The 27924-nt window shown below is 38.5% G+C and overlaps 1 protein-coding gene across 1 annotated transcript; it reads right to left on the bottom strand.

The window, feature by feature from the left end:
* Positions 1-27924, bottom strand: SLC10A6 (solute carrier family 10 member 6). The gene is made up of 6 exons (XM_036764962.1): positions 27551-27924; positions 20554-20672; positions 18613-18701; positions 6646-6821; positions 3850-4007; positions 1-191 (listed from the first exon to the last, which is right to left on the bottom strand). The coding sequence occupies exons 1-6, from the start codon at positions 27922-27924 to the stop codon at positions 1-3; spliced, it is 1107 nt and encodes a 368-aa protein (XP_036620857.1).

The following is a 27924-nucleotide window of genomic DNA, read 5'->3' as shown; positions in this document are numbered from 1 at the left end:
TTACTCGGCATAATGCTCCACTGAGGCCTGTTGTACTGACCACTGTGGGGTCCCATTGGCCTCCTCGTCCCTTTCCAGAAAAGAAGTGGCCTCACTCCTGGCAGCTCTTTCCTTCAGTCCGGAGACTTCGTTGCAATCATGGTCCTTTTCTTCATGCTTTTTCTTACAGAGTCTCTTGTATGTCTGATAAACTTCAGGGAAGACAAATACATGACAGCTATAAGTCATTTGATAGGGATAATAATAAAATTATTTTTATTGCAGTCAACTAATTGCAATTCAGGGTTTTGGATTTTAAAAATAAACCTGTAGCGAAGGAAGAGGAGGGAGAATACTAATAAAGAAAGCGGAGTTTAAAACAACCTCCTAAGAATGGTAGAGCAGGATCACTGGACTTGGAGTCAGAAAGACCTTCAGGACTTCCAATTCTAGCACAGCCGTTTCTTGGCTGTGTGACCTTGGGCAAATGACTGAACCTCTCTGGGACTGTTTAGTCTTTTGTAAAATGAGGGGTTTGGATTTGATGGCTTCTAAGATCCCTTCCAGTTCTCTATATACATATATATGTATGTACGTATGTATGTATGATTCTACAGTTTTAAGTTTGTTTTATTCAAAGCCAAGAGTCATTTGTCACATGAGCAAAAGAGCCTGGACAAAACCAAAAACCAACATAAGAACACTGGAAACTAATGTGAGTTTCATTCTGCTATGATTTTTCTTATTTAACATTATATTCTTACTATTACTCCACCGATAATAACCCAATCCAATTTACCTGAACAGAGTTATAGGGACCAGTTACATGCTAATTGGATAAATAAATTGGATGACCAACAAGATTAATCGTATGTATTTCTCCGCAATTTCTTGGGCCAGTTCTGTTCTATGGGCAAGTCTCTAATATGCCTTTATAGAGCACTTGGCATTCATGAATTATTTTACTATTGATTGTCTGAGAGTCTGATTCTTTGCAGGAACCTTGTGAAATCAGCTGGTATTTGAAATCAGATCATGAGGGCCAGTGTTCTTGGAGAGACACAACCCCAAAAAGTCTATTTTAATGTAAATTGCTCATCTCCTTTGACAATGTTCAAATAAAATCCTTGTCCCCCCTCCTAACTCCCTATTATTACTCTACTTACTTAATAGTTACTCATGGGAAACTCTAAATAATGGAGCCTGAAACATAACTTCTGAAAGTACCTTGGTTTGTTTGAGGTGCATATGCTTATACTTTTAATCTTCTCATCAATTGGCTTGCTTATCTACCTATAAACCTTGTTCTAAAGAACCTGTTTTATGTTTTTTGCTTTCCCCAGAAATATCAGACTGGAAGTACACCAAGGTGCTGTTAAAGTTAATGCTTGAAAGGAGGGAAAGTGTGACCCATGAGCACAGTCCCTTCTGGTAAGCCAGCTAAGTAATATTAAGATATGTTCAGGCCCTCATGAAAAGAAGTAAAATGAAAATTCTTGAGGCTGTGATGTAAAAGTTCCTGAAGAAAAGCTTCTGGGAAGATGGCGGAGTAGGTCAGAAAATTTTGGGCTCTCTAAATCTGGAGGGTATGGAGTAAAGAGGGAATGACATCTATATCCAGAAAGGTATAAAAATCTTCTAAATTCAGAAAGAAATAAGAGGGCGAGGGGATAGGGTAGGGGGAGAGGATAAGGGAGGGACTCTTAGAGGGGTGGGTAGGTTGAAGAATAGGAAGGAAAGGTAGCGGGTAGCAGTAAAGCAGAGGAGTGAAGAGGGGATAGGAAGAGAGTGAGAATAGTGAGGAAAAATAGGAAGGAGGAAAATACACAACAAATAATTGTAGCTTAGCATGTGAATGGGACAAATTTACCCATAAAATGGAAATGTATAGCAGATTAAAAATTTGAATTCAACAATATGTTGCTTTCAGGAAACATTATAAAAATGAGAGATATACACAAAGATAAAATAAAGGCAGGAATAGAATTTAGTATGTAAAAAAAGCAGGGATAGTAATCATGTTAAAGTTAAAATAGACTTAATCAAAAGTGAAAAACAGAGAAACTACACTATATGTCAGCAATACTATTCAATATAATTTTAGACCATTTAAAATGCCTGAACACTATGAAATACCTGAGCATATACCTTGCCAAAACAGACACAGGAACTATATGAACATAAACATAAAACACTTTTTATACAAATAAGCTCAGTTCTAAATAATTGAAATAATATTTATTGCTCATGGTTAGGAAAAGCCAATATAATTTTTAAATGACCATTTTACCTAACCAATCTCTTTCTTCAATGTCATCTCAATTAAATTACTAAAATGTTGTTTTATTGTTAGAAAAAAATAACAAAAGTTCAGAAACATCAAAAAAGCAAGGGGAAAAAAGGTGTAAAGGAAGTAGATTCAGCAGTATCAGACCTTAAACTATATTATAGGGTGAGAGCATTGTTGAAGTGTATGAAGCATAATTTCTATTATTTTAAATTAAAATTTTCTTGTATAAATAAAACCTATAGCTAAGAATAGAAGGAATGCAGAAAATTGGGAAAAAACTTTCATAGACAATCTCTCAGATAAGATATGATTACATTGGCATATTGCTGTGGTATAGGAAATGATGATCTGGTTGATTTAGAAAAACATGGAAAGACTTGGACTTGTGAAGAAAAATTCTATTCATCTTCAGAGAAGCAGATGATGGATGGAAATAAGCATAGTACTGTATTACATATGTTTCTATGTGCACATATGCATATTTTTATAGATGTCTGTATGTGTATGTATATAGATCCATGCTTAATTGTAGCCTTCTTTAGGGAGATGGGGGGATGGAGAGGGGGAAGTAAAAAGTGCACAGGAGAGGAAAAAAAACCAACAAGGAAGAAAAGAAAAGCTGGGCAGCTTTGAAAACAATGTGTAGTATTTATTATATAGGTTTCCTTGAAATGGAAATTTAGTGTTTTAAATTGAATACTCTCTCATGGTCTGCTGTGTACATGGCAATTTTTTTTTATCTTTTCTCATTTTGTATTTAAGTTTTAAAAAATTTACCCAAAAATGCATATTAAACTTTAAAAAAAAATAAAATTGTCATGTTGTGTGATCTCTGATCCAATGGCCCTTCTAGATTTAAATCTTTAATCCTCTGATTCTTTGAATGGTGTTTATATGTTTGCAGTAGGACGAAAGACTGATTGTAACTACACTAATGCATTGTTGGTGGATCTGTGAATTAGTATGACCACTCTGTAAAACAAGTTGAAATTATGCAAACAAAGTAGTAAAATGTCCACTTTTTTTCAAAGTTCATGAGATGAAATTTTTTGAGGCCTAGTCTGCTTCCCTCAGGGCCTACTGTTTGTTGGTTCAGTGGAGTGACCTGGAGGAGTTCACACCTCACTCAGACCAAACCTCAGCCTCTGACATCTTCTCTGAGGTCCTCTCGAGATGTCTTAGGAGGACAACTGCTTTACCCCTTTATTTTTGCTTCCCTGTGTTCATTTTGTGGCAGTTTTCTGTCTGTTTGTGGAGGGAATCTGGAGAGCCTGAAAATTTCTGACCTACTCTGCAATTTCATTGTATATTTGAAAGGAAAGCAAATTGTGCATAGCAGACTTACAGTTTCATGTACAACTATCTTTTTTATTGTAATATGTTATGGAAATGCTTGTTTTATTCCATAAATTAAAAATAAAATTTTAAAAAGCTAACTGAAATATAAAAAGACCTATATAGTTAGATGATCAAAAAAAGTCAAAGTTTTAAAAAAAAAAAGAAGTAAAATGGCATCTGCCTCTTCCCATCCCAATCCAAGTATTAAAAATTTATAAGTGTTATTCTTAGGGTGCACCAACCTGAAATAATGAAAAATCCATTCAGCGTCTGGAAAAATCCATAGTTCAAAGGGAAGGTAAATACCTGGGCCACTTGTTCGGAACTGAAAGATAACTGAAGCATAGTGGAACACATTTGTACATTCTGAGCTCCTGTTTCCATTGAAATGGTCCTACACCTGCCAATGAAAATACGATCTAAGTCAAATTCTGTCAACAAGAATAGATTGTTTATAAGAGACAACACAGCATAGCGGATAGAGGGCCGTGTTTGGAGTAAGGAATACCTGCATTGAATTTCTGCTTCTGACACCTTCCAACCACCCAGATGCCAATTTCCATGTAATCCTTGATTTCCCACGCTTCTTCACCCCATATCCAATTGTTGTTATTCAGTCATGTCTGACTCTTCCTGACCCCACTTGGGGTTTTCTTGGCAGAGAAACTGGAGTGGTTTGCCACTTCCTTCTCCAGCTCATTTTACAGATAAGGAAACTGAGGTAAACAGGGTTAAGTGACTTGCCCCGGGTCACACAGCTAATAAGTGTCTGAGGCTAGATTTGAACTCAGGAAAATGTGCCTTAGTGACTCCAGGAAGGGCACCATGCCACCTAGCTGCCAGTTAGTCATTTCTACCCCCATGACACATCTCACATTCCTCCCCTTCTTTTTACTAACCTCTTTTTACTTTGAACCCTACTTCAGACCCTCCCCTGGACCATTGTAAGAGCCAAATTTCTCCCTTTTCAAATCCATCTTCATCCAATCCATGTAATCCAAATATAGCTGCTAATCCTAAAGTCAGATCTGACCATATTCTTCTGTGGATAAATAGAAATGCCTCTCTTTGCCTCTGAAATCTGTCTCCAGAATAGATCTCCAGATACGGTATGTATTATTTCCCGTCTTGCATTCTATATTCTGACCAAAATGGCTTATTTGCTGCTCCTTAAACATGACAGCCCATCTGTTATCTCGGTCCTTTGCACAAGACACCCCCATTCCTTAAATATATTCTCATAGCCTCATCTCCACCTCAGAGCTAAGCATAAATGCCATCTCCTGCATAAGACATTTCCTGATCCTAACAGATGCTAATGCTCCCTGCCTCAAAATTACCTTATACTAAAATAGGCAGGCCCACTGAGGGAGAGAGCAGATGCAGTACATCCCAGGCAACTTGAACTACCACCTCCTCTCAGATCCAGAAGGAGCCAGTCCAGGACTCTGCTCCTAAGGGCCTCAAGAATAGCAAAGCCCTGGAGATGGCCAGCCCTCCTTCCAGCCCAGTTCCTCCCCCAACCCTACATCCAGCCTTCTTCCAAATAATCAACCCTTGTGAAGATGTGACCTATGTGTCCTATAGCCCCCACCTCCCCATTAGCCACACCTACTGAAGGCTGTAAAAAAAAAAGCAAGCTTTCACTCCCAAAGTGCAAGCAACATCGAAAGGTTCAACATAAAACACAGATAGCTGAACTCTTGCCTGTGTCTTTTAAAATGTGCACTCCTTGAGAACAGGGACTATCTTTTCTAACTATATCCACAGCCCTTAGCACAGTGCTTTGCGCATAATAATTGCCTTTTAATTCCTTCATTGATGTGCATGATGGTCTTTCCCATAGAATGTAAGTTCTTTGAGGGCAGGAACTGTTCCACTTTTGTGTCCGCAGCACTTAGTACAGTGCTTGACTCATGGTAATTTATGGTTGATTTTTGAGTGTCATGATAAATGGTGGATCATGTGTGTAAACATTTTTATTTTAAATTTTACTTGTTTTAGTCTGGTTTTCTTCAGAACAACCTTAATTTCTTTGATACCACTAGTCTATAATCCATCACCATTACCATCACCATCATCATCATCATCATCATCGTTATCATCGTTATGTATAGCTCTGTCATCTATGAAATGATCATGACCATGTAATGCTATACTTGAAGTCAACAGAGACCTGGGTTTGAATCCCATTTTTGACACATATTTGTTGGTCACATATATGCTGATACACAAGGTATCAGACACCGATATAAGATAGGGTACCAGGGTACTCCTCCACATAGATTAGGCTAGTTCTTTCTCTAAAAGACAAAGTTGTCCCTGAAACTTTACAGACTCAAAAGGTTGTGGCTTCCCAGTCACCTGAGAGCAATCCAAATGGAGATAGGACCCTTCAGATTTGACCCCACCCTGCCAAATGAAGAGGAGTTGAATAAAGTGCTATAGCCTTGTTAAATATTCTATTTTTTTTAAACTTTAATAATTTATCATACTTCTAAAAAAAGTATAAAGTGGGATATAAGTCTGTCATATAAATAATTTCAGAAATTAGGAAAATTACCCTGCTATAGTCATACTCGTCTTTAGCACCCTTGAATCTATCTAATACATATATGTGTATATATATATATGTATACATACATACATACGTGTGTGTGTGTGTGTGTGTGTGTGTGTGTAAACGTTCTAAGTAAACATTGATTTGTTAACTGTTGACCCAGGTCATTTCATTACTTTTCAGTTCTGCTGGATTGTCACCAATTGTAATGAGCCAGATCCAGCTCAGGCCAGGTTGGTAGATCAAGTTTGAAATTTGAACAAAATGGTTCCTCAAGTCTGATACTTAACTTTCTCTAATTAAATAATTAATGGAAATGTCCCCCTGATCCTTATGCAGGACACTTAGTCTGCTTCACATTGTTCCACCACTTGAATCACCTCTTCACATATCCAGGTTGGCACAAATATCTATCCACAAACTAGTAATAGAACGCATAAGCTATCTAAGAGATAGGGTCACACTTAGCAAAGATTACCTCTCCCAAGGCTGGTGGGTAAGAAGAGCCAAAAGGAAACCAAAGACATGTCCCAATAAGGGAAACATGAAAGTGACGACCAGGAAGGGAATATCTGAATTCAAAGATCCTTTCATTAATATTCCACCAGCTACCATGACCACCAGCAAGAGGGCCACCCCAGCAATGCTCCCAACCTAAAAACAAAGGAAAAGGGAAAAACAAAACAGAACGTAAATAATGAGATCACTTTGCAACAAAACACAGTTAATCAACGTAATAACACTCTAAAAGTAAATAGATATTAGTTGCGAGGGAAGATAGAAGTTGGTCAGAAAATTAGAAAGTAGTGTTTGCCTTAATATATCCCCCCAATTTTGGATAGGGGTGAATCTAGACAAAATTTTTAAGTAGTCCGAATTCATATTTGGTATTTCCTCTCCCTCAGCACCATCTCATAAAACTCTGTTGTTCTAGGACATACCAACCCTGACCCAGCATCTTCACACTTTTCCCTCCACTCTATTGCTATCATGATTCCTTCACTGAAATTTTTCCATCTTATAGCTCATCCTCCTCAAACAGCTAATATACTGTAATGAGGGTAAACAGATAAGCCCTGATCTATGGAACTGGACCACTTCAAGTGGACTCTTTTGGTTCTGGCTCAGTGATGAAGAAATTGCAACTTTGGGATGACACAGAATCCCTGTGTGGTCAGCAGGGAGAGTTAGATGCCTCAAAAGAGGGCTGGCCACTAAGCTAACAAAAGTTAAAGGGGAAGGAAGATAGCAACTGCTCTCTTTCTTTGCTTACAAAATGTGTCCTCAGTCAAACCGAGACCTGTTAAAGACCTTAACATGCTGGGCCATCTCCACTCATCCTGATCCACATCTGGCCACTGCACCTAGATGGCTCCAAGGGTGCAAGTGAGGCTGGTGACTTTGCACAGCCTTTCCTCACTTAAATCCAATTCACTTGAAAGTCAAGACATCACCTCTCTGATGCCATGGTCCTCTTTGAGAACAAAGAACAAACAGCAGCAACAAAATGCGTATGGCATAGAACTGTCACCGACTATGACTTTGACTCTGTGTGTGTCTCTCTGTTTCTCTATCTCTGCAGTGTGTCTCTTTATGTCTGTGTCTCTCTCTGTCAACCTGTCTTATCAAATTTGTATCTCTCCCTCTCACCCTGGAGAAGAGGAGAGGGGGCTCCTATCCCCTCTAGCTACAATAGTAGCTGTTCTTACATGTCAGCGAGCACATGCACTGCCTGTGTGATTCTAAACTTGGACTTGGACCTTTGCCTTTTCTGATGAGTATTTCTCTCCTTGGATCTAGGTAACCAAACATGGTTTAAGAGGTAGACATTTTCAGCCTTGGAGGAAACCTCATAAGTTTGAGAGGTCTACAGTTTCCACATCCTTCCTCTGGCCCTTTCCTTCTACTGACATCACAAATTCCAAGGGATGACTGTGTCTATCCCAAACAGCCAAGTCCTTCGGTGAGAGCCCACAAGAGCCATGGAAGTGACCCAGGACTTCATAGAACAGGGGAGTTTCTTCTCACTATGAATGCAATGTTCTTTTGGCTATACCATGTTACTTCTCTGCCTCCCTGAAAGAAATGGCAATATTAAGAATGGGAAAAGATAAGATATTGATTCTATGAACACACTTAAATGATGCTATCTCACATTTATGTAACACCTTAAGGTTAACAAAGCACTTTCCTCATAGCAACCCTAAAAGATAAATAATGCAGGTAGTGGTAGGAGCAATAGCCCTACCTTCCCCATGCAGGGTACGCTAGTTCCTCTTGAAAACATAGTGAGACCTTCATGGAAACTTGGTTGACTCAAGGCTCAGGTTGTTGATGTTACTTCCTCATTGCCTGAGTGCAGATAAGCCATGAGTAGCTGGAGAGACTCTCTGACAGGAGCTTCACTCAGCTAATTCAACTTACTTGTCTCTCAATGCCTATCCTTATCAATATTCTTCTCCTTTTGCTAAGCAAACTCTTTGTTTAACTGTTGAATGACCTAGGCGCGATCACCAGTCATCTTGACTTTTGTCTTGCCACTGGACTCCAGATGATTCTAGAGGAAAGAGTGAGGCTGATAACTTTGCACAGCTCTGCCTCACTTAAATCCAATTCATGAGCAAGTCAAGACACCACCCTCATGATGTCATTGGGCCTCTTCAAGAATGAAGGATGAACAACAATCTCTGAGTAGTAGTAGATGCCCTCTGGGGACCCAACCTGCCAGTTCAAGTTAGGCAATTCTTCTCCTTCTTTTCCTCCTCTTCCTCCTCCTCCTTCTTTTTCTTCTTCCTTCACCCATATGGTCCCTCTGTCCATACGGGGAGTCATAATCTTATATGTTCTGTCCAAAGGAATATAATTTTGGTTGCTTATATTTTGTAAGATATCTTAGGGTTTGGGGGCTAGATTTTTTTTCCTTCCCTATTTATTTTATCTTTTTTTTTTCAAAAAGCTGGAACAATTAGCTCTTTGTCTTGCAGTTTTCATTCATGATTAGTTGAAATACATGTCTAGAAAAACAGGCTTTGAAAAGGCCCATTGTGATTCAAATAGAGCTACTTGTGTATGCCTTTAAACCCAAATCACTCTGGGTTTCATTGAATGGCCAATAATAAGTTTGATGACTCAGAGTGAGTGTAAATAAAAATTGTTTTTGGTCGTGGCCAGAAACTCTGAGGGTCTTCCCCTCCCAGACTGATTTTTTGTTATGGCAAACTAGGCCATCTCTTGTCTCCATTCTTACCTAACCTTTAATCACCAAGTGGGCATTGCCTCAGACAAACTGAGACATGGGCAAAACTTTAGTTTAAAAAGGCCAAGGTCTCCCAACTGCATCCTGGGCCGTTGCCAGTCATCTTGACCTATGTCTTGCAACTGGACTCCGACGATTCTCGAAGAGAGAGTGAGGCTGATGACTTTGCACAGCACGTCTCACTTAAATCCAATTCATGAGCAAGTCAAGACACCACCCTCATGATGTCATTGGTCCTCTTTAAGAAGAACAAAGAACAATCTGAATGACCTATAAATGTCTCATTTTGTTCCAATATTGAACCTAAACCACCAGGGAAGTGCTCTGCATCAGGCACAGCTCAAAATATAAGTCTTATTATCTCCATGTTCTAGTTGAGAAAAATGAGTCTCAGAACAATTAAAAAGACTGCCTGACATTCACATAGCAATCTAGTGGAAGAGCTGGTATTCAGAATCCAATTCCTCTGATCCTAAGCACATGCTTTTAGCTCCCCGATACTGCCTCCCTGTGTCAAATGAATGGCCAAATGAACTAACGTGGTTCTTGTTTGCCTTCTGATCCAGCTCTCTAACAAACTCTTTTTCCTCCCTGTGGCACCTTCTCTCCTCATTCTCTAACCACTTTATGAGCAGTAAGCTGAGGAACATGTGTAAACACGAACAAAGCAGTGCTTTCATCATCTGGCATAGATTTAGCATTGTTAAGGATTATAGAGAACATTGAGTCTAATACTCTCTTTATGTAAGTGGCAACCAAGATTTAGAAATGAGCAGTAATTTGCTCTTGGTCACACAGGTAGTAAATGACAGAGCCAGGATTTGAACCTTGATTCTAGGTATAGCCTTCTTTCCCCTCTACCACACTGCTTTGATTGCAGGCCATAAAAGCAGATATAGTCTCAACTTCAAACATGTGTTCAGGATGGGTAGGAAAAAGGCCTCCTAACTTTAAGGCTGGTGTGTAGTTTTTAGGGTTGGACAAAATGCCAAAGACAAACTAAACTTGATTTTTTAACCAATTTGCTAGGTTTCAAATTAAAATTATTTTTATTTAGACTGCAAAACAAACTAGATTCCTCACATGATTTAAGCGGAATCTAATCTATACTTTGGAATTTCAATGAATCTTTGATCTCAATGATATGTGTATATCACACACCTATTTATGCCCTCTCATCCTCCACTTCCAGGCTGGGCCCTAATCATTTTCCATCCATAGTATCTTTCTTTTTAAACATTTTTTTTTAATTTTTTCATTCTGAATTTATCAAACACTAAATAAAATGAGTATTTTCATAAACCAAATAGTGCAGATAGTAAAGACAGTGAAATTGAATCTTTGTTAGGTATACCTTGCTTTTCTTTTTAAGTGTAAGGGTGGGCCTTCATTGATTATCCCATTCCACTTAGAAGTAATTAACATTATTAGATGAGAGTTTTTTAATTGCATCAATTAGAACTGGGTTGTGAGTAGGGCCTGTATACCTCCTCAAATCAATCAAATCCTTTCAATGAAAGATTTGTTCAAGCCCTAAGGAACTTATATAAAAAGGAAGAGCTGGCTCAAAACCAGATGGAGATTCTGAGGGTCTGGGCACACAAAGAAAAGAGCAGGATCACACAGAACTGATTCAGAAAAAACCAGTAGCCCAGAGCAACCTGTGCAAAGAGAAAGAGAAGGTACACTGATCTGTGGCAGAGAAGGGAGATACCAAGAACTGGCTACACAGGCATCTCAGTTCTGACTGGGGGCTCAAAGTAATTGTGATTGCATTCATAACTTTTTGTAAAAAAAAAAAAATTATCTAAAGAATCAGAGGAGGGAGTCACATGCACCATTATATTGTTCCTTGACTTAAATTAATTATTGTAACAAGGTTTGCATAAATATGTGATCAATTCAATGTTACTTTTAAGTCTGTCCTGCTCATCTGTGTTCCCTTCTGAAATTCCTTCTGTTCACTTCTGTATATTTTTAGTTATTCAATAACCCTATTCTTTTTTTGACAACACTACTCTCCTCAACAACCCTGCTGTCCCCAACTCGCTCCCAAATCATTAAAAAAAAAGAAAGAAAAACAGAATCTTTGTAACTAACATGCATAGTCCAACAAAACAACTCTTCATATTGGCCATGTCCAAAAATGTATGTCTCCTTCTGCACCTTGAAACCATCCCCTGCCTGTCAAGAGGTGGGGAAGTAAGCTTCATCATTAGTCCTCTGAAGTCATCATCCACAGTATTTTTCCAAGATGAGTTGTCCTATAAGTTGTCCATCCAATTTCCTATCAGAGCCTGGTCAATAGCCTTTCTTTGGCCCCCTTTTTTTATGTTGATAGGCCAAAGGATTTTGGATTTTGAGTGGATCTCCTTTAGGAGGCACTAAATTGTTCCAGGACTTGATGTGATCAGGATCACATCATCTGCAAATAGGAGCATCTTAGAGGAACTCACAATCAGGGGAACCCTCTATCCCTTTGGCTCAGTGCTAGATGTCCTCAGTGACAATAACAAACACCTTTGGAAAGCAAATGTTTCCTCATTTTGTGCCTTGTTGGATATCAATCATCAGAAAGTCATCAAAGTTGTTTCTGTTCATTCAAGCAATCTTGAATGATTTTAATATATTATTCCTCTCTTCCTCTGGTCCCTACTCCATATCCAATCTGTTGTAAAAGCCTATGGATTTTACCTTCATTACATCTCTATCTAATGCCCACTTCTCTCCTCTGACACTGCCACTACCTTATCATAGGCACCTATCAGTTCGTTATTGTTATCCAGTCCTTTCAGTGGTATCTGACTCTTTGTGACCCCACTTGGGGTTTTCTTGGCAAAGATCAGATTGGGGAGGGCAGCTAGGCAGCACAGTGAGTAGAGCACCTGCCCTGGAGTCAGGACCTGAGTCCAAATCTGACCTCAGACACTTGACACACTTACTAGCTATGTGACCTTGGGCAAGTCACTTAATCCCAATTGCCCTGCCTTCCCCCTTCCCCCCCCCAAAAAAACTAGAAAGATATTGGAGTGGTTGGCTGTTTCCTTCTCCAGCTCATTTTACAGCTGAGGCAAACAGGGTTAAGAGATTTGCCCATGGTCACACAGCTTGAATCTACCTCATTCCAGCCCAGCACTCTATCCAACATGCCACCTAGCTGCCCACACTTATCACCTTATGCCTAGATTATGACAGTAGCCTGATGGTTGGTCTCTGCCACAAATCTCTCCCCACTCCAGTACATCCTTCACTAAGCTGTCAAAGTGATCTTCCTAAAGTACAAGAATGATCATTTCCTCTCCCTAATCAATAAACTCCGATGGCTCTATTACTTCCAGACTAAGGCTGGATAAATAAATCTAGAAATCATCTATATAGACATGATAATTAAACTCTTGGAATCTGAAATCACCAAGCAAGATATTATAGAGTGAAAAGAGAAAAGGGCCCATGACAGAACTTTAGAGGAATATATATAATCAATAGATGTGACCAGGATAAAGATAGTGTGTAGCTTGGTGGCATAGTGTATAGAATGGCAGGTCTGGAGTCAGGAAGACCCATCTTCCCGAGTTCAAATCTGGCCTCAGATATTTTACTAGCTGTGTGACCCTGGCCAAGCCACTTCATACTGTTTGCCTCAGTTTCCTCATCTGTAAAATGAGCTGAAGAAGGAAATGGCAAACCCTCCAATATCTTTGCCAAGAAAATCCTAAATGGGGTCACAAAGAGTCAGACATGATTGAAACAACTAAACAATAATAACAACAGGATGAAGACCCAACAAAAGAGACTAAGAAGGTATGGTCAGTTGGGTAGGTAGGAAGAGAATCAGGAGAGACAAGTGTTACAAAAATCTAGAAAGGAGAGGGTGTCCAAGAGAAAAGAATAATCAACAGTATTAGATGTTGCAGAAAGGTCACGAAAGATAAGACCTTTAGATTTAGCAGTTAAAAGATCATTGGTAACTTTGGAGAAACCAGTTTCAGTTAAACAATGACTCTGGAAGCCAGATCAGAGAAGGTTTAGAAGTGAGTGAAAGGAAAAAGGAGGAAAGGACAAGGCATTGAGTGTAGATGGTTTTATCATGTTGTTTACCCAAGAAAGGGAAGAGAATGGTAGCAAGTATGGTAGGATTGAGTGAGGGTGTTTTAAGGATGGAGATTCATGGCATATTTGTAGGGAGTTGGGAAGAAGCCAGTAGAAAGGGGCAGATTTGAAGAGTTGAGAGAGCATGGAGATAACAGAGAGGGTAAACCAAACCGGTTGTGATCAAGGATATGTGTAGTGGGATTTGCCTTAGCAAAAGAGACATGTTCCTGAGAGACAAGGTGAAGGAAGAGATAATGGGGAAGATGACTAAGTGATGTAAGGTAATGAGGAAGGAAGATGAGAGAGCACCAAACAAATGGCATCATTTTTTTCAATGATATATGAGTAAAGGTCTTCATCCAAAGAGGAGGGGGAGTGGAATGGGAGATTTATGTGAAAATATTTGAAATTGCTAATTCCTGAGTAGGAGAATGAATCAATTAGGGCAGTGTAAAAGAATTGCCTTGCTACAGTGAGGGCCCATTTGAGAGTATATAATATAAATTTTTATTGGACTGAGTCAGCACAATTTCTTGACTTTAACTATTTAGCAGCATATGAATGGGAGTGAAGGCAACAAAGAGGAAAGATTTGACTTAAGCCTTCCTTAAAGCAGAGGCCTGTTCCTGATGTGGTATTTTCAGTTCAAATTTTCTCTCTCATTCCATCCATCAAGAAGACAAGAATTATGATACCCATTATACATATGAAGTCATGTAAAACATATTTCCACATTAACTATGGTACAAAAAAAAGGAAGAAGGAAAAGAATATGCTTTTATCTGTACTCAGAATCCATCTGTTCTCTCTCTGGAGGTGGAGAGGATTTCTCATCATGAGCCTTCTGGAATTGTCATGGATCATTATATTGATCAGAGTAGCTAAGTGTTTCATAACTGATTATCATTACAATATTACTGTTACTGTGTTCAGTGTTCTCCTGAATAGGCAGTTTTCATAGGAAGAAATAGAAGCTATCAACAATCATATTTTTTAAAATGTTTTAAATACTTAATAATTAGAGAAATGCAAACTCAAGAAACTTTGAAGTTCTACTTTACACCTATCAGACTAGCAAAGACTAAAATGATGAATGGTTTAGGAGTTATGGGAAAACAAGCACCCTGGCCTAGTGTTCGTGGAGCTTTGAAATTGTTCAGCCACTCTAGAAAACAATTTAGAACCATACTTAGAAGAATATCAAACTGTGCATATGGGCCCCTTGATCCAGCTATGTATGTGTACCACAAAAATCAAAGAAAGAACAAAAGGATCTATATGTGCCAAAATATTTAAGCAGCTCTTTTGTTGAAGCCAAAAAATTGGAGACTACAAGGGGTGTTCTCTTATTGGGGAATAGATAAGTAAATGGCAGTATATGAATGTAATGGAATGTTATTTTACCACAAGAAATGATGAAACGGCTAATTTCAGCAGAAAATGAGAAGAGCTTTATGAACTGATGCAGAGCAAAGTGAGCAGAACTAGGAAAAGAATTTACAACATTATAGAGAAAAATAACTTTAAAAAACACTTTAAAACTGATAAAGGCAATAATAATCCATGAGTCCAAAAGAATGAAGATAAAACACACACTCTTCTCCTGAGAGGGAAGTGATGAACTTACAACACAGAAGATGTATTTTTTCTAGATATGGCTAATAATAATAACTGGCATTTATGCAGGGATTTGAGGTTGGCAAAGTTCTTTCAATCATTATCTCATTTGATCCTCACAACCACCCTGAATTCAGATTCAGCTTCAGACAGTTACTAGCTGTGTGACTGTTGGCAAGTCATGCTCTGTGCTTAAATTTCTTTATCTGCAGTTGTTGTCAGCCCTGGGTCAGCAGCCCAATAGACATTTCCAAGCAGCCTCTGGGGTAAAGGTTCAATGAAGGCTGAAACAGAAAGGTAGAAATGCCCAGCCAGAAGAACTCCAGGAACTACTGCAGGAAAACCGAGATGACCCTACAAGTTATGGCCAGCTTCAACAGAACAACTCTCAAATCCAAATCCAAAATCCTATAGCTACACAGTGCTGTTGCCAATGGCCTGAAACTTTTCTGGATGATTTCTAACCAGGTTGGCAGTTAAGTAAATCAAAAGCTTGGTGGAGGAGACATTTTTATTTTAAAATGAAATTCAGAGCCATCTTAGATATAGTTATGAAAGACAACACTGAACTTCATGGGGTTCTGCTTTTCCCAAAACACTCTTGTTTCAGTTTTATCAATACATAGGGAGCTAGAGACTATGCTTAGAGCATAAGGTAACTAGGTGGTGTGGTGGATAGAGTTCCCCACCTGGAATCAAGAAGACCTGAGTTCAAATATGACCTCAGATTCTTATTAGCTGTGTGACCCTGTGCAAATCATTTATTTTTGTTTGGCTTAATTCCCTCATCTATAAAATGAACTGGAGAAGGAAATGGGAACCACTCCAGTATCTTTGCCAAGAAGAATCCAAATGGGGTCACTAAAGAGTTGGAACAACAACAGAAAGCTAGTCCTGGGAGTAAGGTAATGATCAAGTCAAGAGCCCAGTGAACAGTGATAGGAACTATTAGATGTTGTCTCTATACACAGGTTCCTTCATCTCCTAATAGTGTAAGAGACCTAGTTCTTCATGTAGCAGGAGTCTCTGTGTATGGCATCCAGCCAGGGGTGCGATGCAGTTCCCTCTATCCTGCTTGAAAGACCTCGTTGTTAAATTTTCAGTTTGAGCATTAACTCCTTGGAAGTTGTGTTAATTATCTAGGCTTAAGAAAGTGTTAATAATGCAGATTAAACTTAAAAGTATGTTTGCATGCATTCCTCTCCCTGACTCTAGCCCTGCTGTTAGACATTTAACCACCACACTCCTAAACCTAGGGGACAAAAAGATGTCATTTGAATAGAAGTGAGTAAAATGGAAGCAAAGGGGATCTGTCTCAGCAAATTCAGAATATTAACATTGTCCCTGTGATAGTCTTCAAAATCTGCATTGAGTATTTTTCAGGCACTTGAGCCAACTGAAATTTCAATTTGGTCAGGTTTAGTATGGAGACCATTTTGATATTATGTTTGTAGCAGGCATTTCCATAATGTGTTCTTGAAGAACCAAGAGCCCAGAAAGTTTCTACAGAATTGGAGACAAACCACCAGAAGTACAAAAAAGAGAATAACAGCTATAAGAAAAACAGTGTTTCTTCCTCTCTTCTTGCCTCTTTCCTTAGATTTTGGCTTGCATGTAGCCTACAGAGATCAGGGAAGTGGCCAGTGGATGGGGAAAGCGCCAAGACCAGGAAGGGTCCTTCCCTATTGCCGAGGTGTCCACAAAGTGAAACAAGAGGCCAGAGCAGGGTGGTGAGAAGAGACAAGGATAGGAATGGGAAGAAAGATCTTGTCTTGCAAAACTGACAGCTGTTCTAAAATCCCCTGGGCTGGTGAGCGGATGGAAGAGAGCATACTCTAATTGCTTTCAGCTGCTCCTAGACTCCTTCGATTCTGAGATTGTGAGCAAATATCTTGTTCCGGTATTCTTTTCCATGAGCCGCAGGCATATGTAGCCAGCAATCTCCTCTGGCCATACCTAGAGATCTAGGAGGACAAACAGGAAGAGGCTTCAGAGATGGTTGTAGGCAGGTATCTTCAATGGAAATGTTTGACCTTTTTCCTTTTTGCTTTACACTGTGCACTGTAAGTCACAGGAATGCAATTTGTTAAATTTCTGAATTTGTAAATGTAGGCAGTCAGGACTAGAAAGGAAGAATGTTATGTACAGACTTCAAGTGTTATATTTTAATATTCTAAGTAATATTCCATTTCATCTCTTAGATTGCATTTTAGACCCATCCAACAAGAGTTGATCCAAATGGTCTAGGCCAGGGGTGGGGAACCTGCAGCCTCAAGGGCACATGTGGCCCTCTAATTCCTCAAGTGCGACCCTTTGATGGAATCCAAACCTCACAGAACAAATCCTCTAGGTCCTCAAGTGGGGCCCTTTGACTGAATCCAAACTTCACAGAATAAATACTCTTAATAAAAGGATTTGTTCTATAAAACTTGGATTCAGTCAAAAGGCCACACCCAAGGACCTCCAAAGCTACATGTGGCCTCAAGGCTGCAGGTTCTCCACCCTGGTCTAGTGTCACTGTTGAAGTCTCAGGCTTGGGGGTGGGGGGAGCAGTCCAGGTGTCTATAGACTATAGTAGTAGTATATAGTACTAGTAAATAGTACATACTCCTAAACAGTAGACTATATAGTCTATAGCCTGCACCCTACACTGGCCAACAAGGACCTTTTAAGAAAGCTACCTCACATTTGCACCAGGGAGAAAGTGACAAATCTACTGGACCCAGCACCTGAGTAGACCACCACCTGGTGGGAAATTCAGGTATTGCATGCATTCACCAGAAAATTTTTGCATTGATATGCCATCTTTGTATAGGCAGGCTTAAGGAAGGCTTGAGCTAAATGAGCTGACCTATAAGACAATTCCAAAAGACTCATGATGGAAAATGCTCTCCACATCCAGAGAAAGAACTATGGAGTCTGAATGCAGATCAAAGCATTCTGTTTTCTTCCTTTTTTTTTTTTTGTTTTGTTTCTTCTTTCTCGTGGTTTTTCCCTTGGTTCTTTTTTTTTTCTAATTTTTCTTTACAGCGTGACTAATCTGGAAATATGTCTGATATGATTGTACATGCATAGTCTATATCAGTTCGCACACCATCTTGGGGAGAGGGAAGGGAAAGAAAATTTAAAACTCAAAATCTTATAAAAGTGAATGTTCAAAACTAAAAATAAATATTTTTTAAAAAAATAAATGAGCTGATCTAGGCTTCTTGCATTCCATCAATTCCCAAGTTTCCCTCAGTTTTCCAGTTCAATACCTCAATATATTTATTTAAGTATTAAACCAAAGAAGAGTTCCCTATTTGGTCGGGGTGGGGAACTTTGGTTAAGTTTGCAGTTCAAATAAAAATTTTTGTTTTGGCAGGTTAAAAGATTGGGGGCTTTTAATGAAAAAGCTGGTCTATACCATGATTTTTCCTTTATCTCTGTCATGTGTCATTTACTGAGGACTTCCAAGTCTCAACAAAGGGGGTAACTTACTCTTAGGATGATTTTAGATTGTTTCGGCCACTTGAAATTCACAAAGACGCCAAAAGCCACAGGTACAATTAAGCATAAAAGAGTAATTCCTGAAGAAATGGAAAATATATCAGACCAAACAATTTCTGAAAACTTGACTTCTCTTTCCTCAATATCTATTTAACTAGATAAACAAAAAATCTTTAAGAGGCAATTTCTTTCAGCATAATCAAGGAAATGAACATATTTACTGTGTAGTTTTTAAGGGATTGAAGAACCCATTGGAATCCACTATCCTTGCTGCAGAGCTGATATTGGAACTCTAGTCTTCTGTCTCTAAATCCAGGGCTCTTTCTACTGTATTGCAAGTCTAGATCACTCATTAGGACTGCATGATAACTGATAAGAACATTTTTAAGTCATATTTTTAAAGTTACTTTTTCCACTTTTCAGTTCTCCAGATCCAAAGCTTTATCAACCACAACCACCCACATGATTAAACATTTATGGAGTGAATACAAGACAAATAGCACTGGACTGGCTTATAGGATTTGGATCAAACCAGTCCCAGATATTAAGTGGTTTATAGTTTATTTAACTCCTAAAGATACAAGTTTCAGTGGGCCTAGGGGATAAGGTTTCAATGACTTGTTCCAAAGCTATGATCACACAATAATGAGGAGAAAACCCTACCACATCTCTTGCTTCCACAGAGAGGTCAGCAGGGAGAAAAGAGATATAAGTGAATAATCACAGAGAAAGAAAAAGAGTCTGTGTGGGGGTGGGAGTTGGAGGTGGGAATGGATGATATCAAGAAATATCATCCCATGATTGCAGAATACAGGTGAACTTTAAAAGTCTGTCCTTGAAAAAAAAAGTTATTCACTTCTGCAGACTTTTTTTTAAGCATCTTTTATATTCAAGACATGAGGTACAATTTCAAAAGCAAAAAGACTTCAGAGAATTTATAAGGGGAAGCAACAAGTACACAGATAAGTAAATGCAAAGTAAATTGAGGGGGGAGGGAGCATTAACGAGGAAGATCAGAGAATGCTTCCCCAAGGATATAGTACCAGAGCTTAAATCTTACAGAAAGGAAAGGATTCTGAAAGTCAGAGATAAAGAATGGGGGATGGAAGGCCCGGTGAATGCATCGTTTGTTGTTGTTCGACCAATGATATCATAGGTGAGACATGAAATGGCAACCTCACCCACTTTGGCTGGAATGTAGAGTTTGTGAAGGGAAATAATATATAGTTTGTCTGGAAAGGTAGGTGAAAATCAGATTATGGAGTAACTTCAATGCCAGGCTGAGAAGTTTTGAGCAGGGGGATGATGTGGTCATAATATACAAGGTTATTTTGGCATCCATGTGAAAGTTGGTCAAGGGAGAAAGTGTCTGGAGACAAGGAACAACTAATCCAGATGGGGTGCAATGATGGCTTGAACTGTAATCGTAACCATTATAAATCTGTGGGATAAATGCAAATAGTAGACAGAATCACTAAGATTTGATCACTGTGATACGGGAGGTGAGGTCACCCAAAGATTCAGAGATGATCTTGTGATTACTAACATGGGTGACTAATAGGATTGCCATGCCCACAGAAGATACAGGAAAGGCTGAAGGAAGGGTTTGGGTCAGCAATTATGGATCTTTTGTATTCCATCCCCAAGAAGTAAGCTTATAGTCTAATGGGCATGATGGAAGATGAAGCTATGGAAGCTGAGATCTGACTTGGATTTGACACTGTGATCATTTTTTTTAACCCAGATAATAGATGATTCATTAAATCACACATTAATTGTCCAATAAACTTTCCAGTCCAGTGATTTAAAATTTAAAATAGGCAAAACTAACCCTAGTCTTTTCATTAGTCCTTTGACTTTTTCCATTCTCCAGAGAAATCAATATAAAATTTATTTAAAGCTGATATCTACTTCCTAAGCTTAGTACAATACCTATGGTATGATAAGGCACGGTGAGATTCTGTTCAAGATCCCAGGATCGAGTGTAGAGATAAAGGCAGAGTGGCATCATTCCGATGGCAATTACCGAGGAACAAGTTGTCATACTAATGCTGCAAGTAAAATAAAAATGATGCTCAGGAGGGCAAATTGGAAATTAAAATTTAGTCTTAAATTAACTTATGAACTACTTTCTTGTGGACCACATGGGGTAAATTACCTGACGTTCTTTTAAATGTTACAAATTGTGGACAGAAGGCTTTATTTGTGGTCTAGGAAAGGTTTCTAGAAGTTGGATTCTGTCATTAAGCAATCAACTGGTCAATTACGGATGACCATTACATGACTAGAACTGTACTGTTGAGGGTACAAAAGTACAGGACATGGTCTCTGCCCTCAAGGGGCTTATAATTTAGTTAGAGGGGATGCAACTAACTCACGAAACAAATATTTAACAATATGATCCTGCCTACCTATAAGAAGCTCAGAGAAGGAAGAGATTAGCATTGGTTAGAGTAATGAAGTAAGGCTTCATAGGAGGAGACAGGCCCTGAGCTGGACCTTGACTTTGGGTAGACAGAAACAAGAAGAAAGGATATTCTACATCGGAGAAATGACATCAGTAAAGGAAAGTCGGTGAGAGAAAACATCAAGTATTCAGGAGATAGTTATAAAATCGACTTCACTGTAATAGAAGGTATGATTTGGGGAGTAAAGGGGAAAAAATGATAGTTTGCGTGGCGTCAGACCATGCAGTATGATTGACAATGAAGTTGAAATATGTTGTATATTCTTAAGCACTTCCACACCTCGCACACATACACACCCTGAGGAATGAATGTCTTCACGGGTCCTACCCCACCACTCCTGACTCCTCAGAAGCAGCCTTAGGCATGAGGGGCAGAGGCAGGTGTTCCAAGGTTTCTATCTTCCTCTTTCCACAAAACAGTGACTGCCCACGGGTACCAAAATGGCTAGTTATGACTCTGGGAACAAGTCAGAGTAGACTAAAATCATTTCCTTTTTTATTAAAGACTGGAAACCAATCAGACAGGTAATCAAACCAGGCAAATACAATAAACATGATTTCCCTGGATTCCAGCAAAGCACTTGAGGAGTGTTTTCACTTTCACTACAAAATTCATTTGAGATATGGGGAAGATGATAGTTCATTCTAGGTGAATCCAGAATTTGAATGCACAGTTAGGCCCATAGCATTTTAATCAACAGATGAGGGGCAGCTAGGTGACTCAGTGAGTAGAGCACCGGCCCTGGAGTCAGGAGGACCTGAGTTCAAATCTGGCCTCAGACACTTGACACACTCACTAGCTGTGTGACCTTGGGCAAGTCACTTAACCCCAATTGTCCTGCCTTCCCCCCACAAAAACAAACACAAACAAGTAATGAAATCTGGAAAGAGGTCTGCAGTGGCATGATACATGGCTGCTTTCTTGATACTATCCTTTTCAACACTGTTAACAGTGATTTGGGTGAATAAAGGCACAGATCAGAGTTATCTATGAAATTTTCATGAAATTGCAAATATGGCATGAAAGAAGGAAAGCTAACAGTACATGATGGAATTGGGAACAACAAAGAAATTTCCTGGCAAACTAGGAAGACAGGCAAAATCTAAGGAGATAAAATTGAATGGGGATAAATGTAAAATCCTTTGTGTTTAAAAAAAAATCAACTGGACAAGTCCAAGATCTAGGAAAAATTAGGGTTAGGATTCCAAGGCCAGCTTAGTACAACATGCTGTCTTTCATCATCATCATCCTCATCCTCAAAAACATCATCATCATCATTCACCTCATTTTTCTCGTATTTTTCAAAGGATTTCAGATAGAAACAATCCGGTAATAAATCACTATATCATACTGTGATAAGAATTCTCTCCTTACCCCTACCTCTATACCGATGAGGCTAGTTGGTCCTTAGAATGTATTAAGACCATCCTCAGGACATAGAAAGCAGCCACAAGGAGCTCTAGGATGTGCCTGATTCTTGGCTTGTGGATCACAATGGACAACTCAGGCAAGGAATTTCACTCAGCTGAATCAACTCGAATTGTCCTCAGTGTTCATCCCTGTTGAACACCCTTCTCTTACTATAGTGATTTACCCCTTTTGTTCACTGAGTGACCAATGACCACCTAAACTCCCAGGGGACTGGCCTGAGTCAGGCTCAGCCAAGAACATCCACTATTTTTTTAAAATATGTAACCTTCTGCGGACTACTACACCCATAGATAAAGTAACTGCCTTTTGTAATTGAATGAAAGTATTGGGATTTACTGGCTCATCTCATGACAGGAGCTCAAAGCATCTTTGGGACAACTCTGATAGCAGAGAGGATGATGGATAATTTATTCTATTCTGACTGGGTTTTAATTTCAGCTAGACCTCTATTTTTAAAAAGTATTTTACAATAGTAGTTATTACTATTATTATGATTATGATTATTACACTTCCTTAAAGAGTCAGATCACTCAGAGAATGACAGTATAGTAACTACAAAGGCCAAATGACTGGATAGAGGGAAAGAATAAGAAAGAGGGGATTCATGAGTGTCCACTTTCCCAATGCCTGCTAGAGTGCAAGTAATAAGGCTGTGTCTATGTATTCTTGAGCCTGACAAGACTACACACCTTGGTTTTCCATCCCACCTTCCCCCCACAACCTCCATTCAATGCTTTTTAAATTTCTAACTTCCAGCAGATCAAAGGAGCTACATTGGCAGCACCCCCCAAAATTTTCTTCCTTCTCTGGTTCAAGGAGCAGAATAAACTTACTGAACAGGAAGAATCACAATTTGGGAGAGACATTGCGTAGGCTTTCAATTAGACCAATGGCACAAAAACGATGGCATGGGCATAATCTGAAATTTTCATAAAATCAATAGTTTGAGCATTTCAAATTCTTTTTAAATTATTAAATAAGATTGGATAATCCCAATGTGGTGCCAGCTGTTATAAATATTAACATAGACAGAAAAACTACACAATGAACTTCTGTGAAGAGCGTGAGAAGTCAGAGATTACTTAATATCTCTGACAAGAAATTCCAGTATTGCATAAACATCAGAGAATGCAGCCAACCAGGTGGCTACATTGTTTAACCATAGTGGAATTTTTGTTCAAAATGACTCCAACAAGACAACACTTGTACTAGTAAAAGGGTCATGATTGTCCCCAAACTATAAGTGGAAAGTAATGGTATAGGGAAATTCGGCAGCATTATGCTAAAATAGGGATATGAACTAAAATGGAAAGCCATGACCATCTCGGTCCCAAAGGACAGATGATAAATAATACACTTTCCCACAGATTGGAGTCCCAAGATTTATAGTATAACATAAGGAGTGACCATTCAGCACATGTAACACTTTAAAGAATATTCATCATCCCCTCAATGATATGTCAAAGAGCAACCATGCTGAACTAAAATTAGTAAAACATAATATTAGATGGTTACTAGTTAACTAAGATATGAGTTGTTCTCACCCCGATAACCAGTGGTCATTGCCACATGACCATGTATGTCCATTAGGTTGACATGGCGAAAGCCTATCCACAATCTATCATTAGTAACTGATCAATCATGCCACATTCACACATCTGGCCAAATGGTGATTACCTCTGGCTAACATCCAAGACTCATCAATGCAATCAGGACCTTGATTTATTAATTTTATGAGAACTCTAAGCATTGGATAAATCTTTTAGAACCCATTGGGTTCTTCTTCTTCTTCTGTTATACAAGAAGTATTTTTTGTTTTGGTTTGGTTTTTTGGGGGTTTTGTTGTTGGGTTTGTTTTTGTTTTTTCATATAACCAAAGAATTGTCAATGCCCTTAGCTACCCTTTTGGTTCTCTCTTTGCTCATCTTTCCTTCCCACTCCCTCACAGAGGATGCTCCTTTTCTCTTTCCATTTTTCCCACCTCAGTGTCATCACATTCTCTCCACTCTTTCCAGCACCAAACCTATTATCTTTAAAAGAAGGGAGTAACTCATTTACACTGAGGTGCAAATGACAGTTGAAGATCTTAGTATCATAGATTCAGAGTTGTTGGGAACCTGGTCTAACCTCCTCATTTTACTGATGAGGTCAAGTAACTTGCTCACATAGGAAGAAAGTCTCAGTTTCTCAAAGTTATTAGTAGTACTTAATAGAAGAGAAAACTGGAAGAAGATCTTTGGATTAAGTACCAGAAACCGGAATCTGAAGGATCAGAAAGCCAGCAGGAGAGGAGTCTTAGGCACATGGAATACGTATGTACAAGGAGATCTTCCTTCTCAGCCTGAAATTTTGCCCCCAAATCACCCAGTACTGTACAACAGACATTCTCAAAGTCCTCAAATGAGCATTTTATGGTAAATTTGTAATTTCAGATGAAATATATATGTGTATATATATACGTATATATATATATACACACATATATATACCTAGAACACAGTAGGTACTCAGCAAACACTCAGTGATTAACAGTATTGAGCTACCATTTTACAAGTGATCTGATTTTTTTATTATCACAAACACTATTTATTAAAAAAAGAATAAATTTAGCAATGATTGCCCCAATCCAGTAAAAAGTTCAAATGAACAGTATGTATATGAGTACACAGTTCGATATTTGTAGAACAAAACATTTTTTAAAAAACTTTTTGAGGAACAGTATGTAAATTTGAAAGCATATTTTAGAAGTCCAAGATATTCTTTTTTCCCCAATTTTTAATTTTATTTAAAGTTTTGAATTCCCAATTCTATCTCTCCCTCCTCTACCCCCTCCCTGAGATGGTAAGCAATCATATATATGTTATACATGTACAATTATGTAAAACATTTCCATATTAGTCATTTTGTACGAGAAGATTTGAATAAAAGAAAAGAAATAAATTGAAAAATAGCATGCTCCAGTCTGTATTCAATCAATATCAGTTCTTTCTCTGGAGGCAGATGATACACTTCATCATTCATCCTTTGGGATTGTCTTAGATCACTGTATTGCTGAGAACAGCTAAGTTCTTCATCAAAGATGAAGTTCTTCATCGAACAATATTGCTGCTACTGTGTACAATGTTCTCTTGGTTCTATTCACTTCGCCATGCATCAGTTCATTTAAGTCTTTCCAGGTTTTAGTACAAGATATTTTTAAGTAAATGTTTGTATAACTTCTTATCCTGAAAACAGTTGCTTACAGTCAATATTTAAAAAAGCCACTAGCAAAAACCCAGAATATTTGTCTTAATTTCATGCCCCGTGTCATTTTGCCTATTATTTTCTCTTTGACCTAACAAAGTTTCTTTAATAAGGGATAAGAATTACTGAAAGTGCATAGGAAACATGACTCAAGAATCATCACTTCAGGAATGTAACTGAGATGTATGTAGCATTTAACTCCCCTATCCACTTACAAAGCAGATGTGCAGAATGAAGTGGAGGGAAAATAAAAGAATCGTGTCAATAATAACAGCGTTGTAAAAACAATTTTGAGAGACTTAACACCAATCAGTGAACCAGTCAACCACGACTCCAGAGAACCAGTAATGAAGCATGTCATCCACCTCCTGACAGAGAGGTGAGGGATTTGAGATCCATAAAAGAAATATATTTTTGGATTTGACCAACGTGGGAATTTGTTGTTTCACTATGCATATTTGTTGCAAGTGTTTTGTTTTTATTTTATTTTTTTTCCAGTTGATAGAAGCAGGGAGAGATGTGAAGGAAAGAAAACAAATGCTTGTTAATTTTAAAAAAAAGAAAATTATAAAAAAACAAAGCATGTGAACCTTCCTCTTATCTTTGCAGAATTAGGGGGCTCTGGGTGTGACATACTACATCTACTGTTAGACTTAGTTACTGTCACTTAGGTTTACTGACCTACTTTTTGTTCTCTTTCTTTTGTTTTGTTTCTTTTAAGGAATGGCTCTCTAGATAGAGAAGGGGGAGGGATATATTTCGAAATGAAAATAATGTAAAAACAAAAGATATTAATTAAAAACTTAGGTACAATTAAAAAAAAGAGAGTCATTGGGATGGTTCAAAGAATTTTTTTTAGTTCCCCTGGACATATACAGATATATTAGCTCAGATTAATTAAAATGAAAAATGAAATTTTCATTTCCTGGTTCAACACTGGGAACCAGAAACTTACTTCTGTTTTACAAGAGAGCTAAGTCATTTTTAATGAGGGCCTGATGAGAGTCTGTTCCACCCACCTTGCTCATAGTACTAGGATTCACTGGCCACTGAAATTCTGGAGCTGGACACTGTGGCCCAGACAAAGTGAAGTTTTGCCTCCTCTCCCATGTATATACAAACTTCACTTAATAACAGAGGCTAATAAAGTATTATGACATATGACCATGCTAGGAAAGGCTATTTTGTGCCTTAATTCAAGCCTTCATGTTAATACTTTCTCTCCTGAGCTAAACAAACCTATGCAAATGTTCTAAAAGAGAACTTAATAATCTAGCATATTTAAATACTACTTGAAGGTATCCAAATTACTTTTTTCCAACACAGTTCTATTGAAATCAATAGTGCAAGAAATATCATTCCATTTCAGAGATATTAGGAGGTTGGCCTGTAGTCACACAGCTAGTAAGTACTGGAACTAGTATTTGAGTAAGTTGTACACCAGGAGTGTCAAATTCAAGTAGAAATGGGGCCAACTATTCCATATGTGAAGATCCCTGCTGCCAGCATATTGACAGTTTCAAAATGTATAATTATTTGTTTCATTGTATTTTTATTTATTTTGTTAAATATTTTCCAATGGCATTTTAATCTGGTTCAGGCCCAAACTTGGGAATATTGCTGACCCCATATGGGCCACAGACAGTGTGTCTGACCCCACTGATCTAAGTCACCGTACAAAGAAGATCGATACTCATAAATTAGATATGTTATGTTACATGTAGAAATTAATCCTAATTCCCAGTTAAATAATTTGCATCAAAACACTACCTTATATATAGCCTTACCTGAGGTCTATATCTCCATCAGCCCAGTAGGTGAAAAGGTTAGAGATTGTTCCACCAGGGCTGCAACCCAGGATGAGAACTGTGACAGCTTGAATTGGTGGCAAAGAGAAGCTAATGGCCAAGAGGTAGGCTAGGAGAGGCATCAGCCCATACTGGCATAGTAGACCTACAGCAATCCCCCAGGGTCTTCTGATATGTGACCATAACTTCTTGATGTCCACAGTGCACCCCAGAGAAAACATCACCAGGATCATCATTACAGCCAAAACCACCGAGAAAATAAGCTTCAGGTTCCCATCATCGTCCAAACCTTTTTTTAACTCCTCCTCTGTCAAATTGTGAGGACATGCCAAAGTGCTGGAACAGTTTAACAT

The sequence above is a fragment of the Trichosurus vulpecula genome, chromosome 6 (genome assembly GCF_011100635.1).
Source record: "Trichosurus vulpecula isolate mTriVul1 chromosome 6, mTriVul1.pri, whole genome shotgun sequence".
Lineage (NCBI taxonomy): Eukaryota > Metazoa > Chordata > Mammalia > Diprotodontia > Phalangeridae > Trichosurus > Trichosurus vulpecula.
Note: the sequence above shows the minus strand (reverse complement) of the source record. Positions and strands in the feature narration are given on the sequence as shown.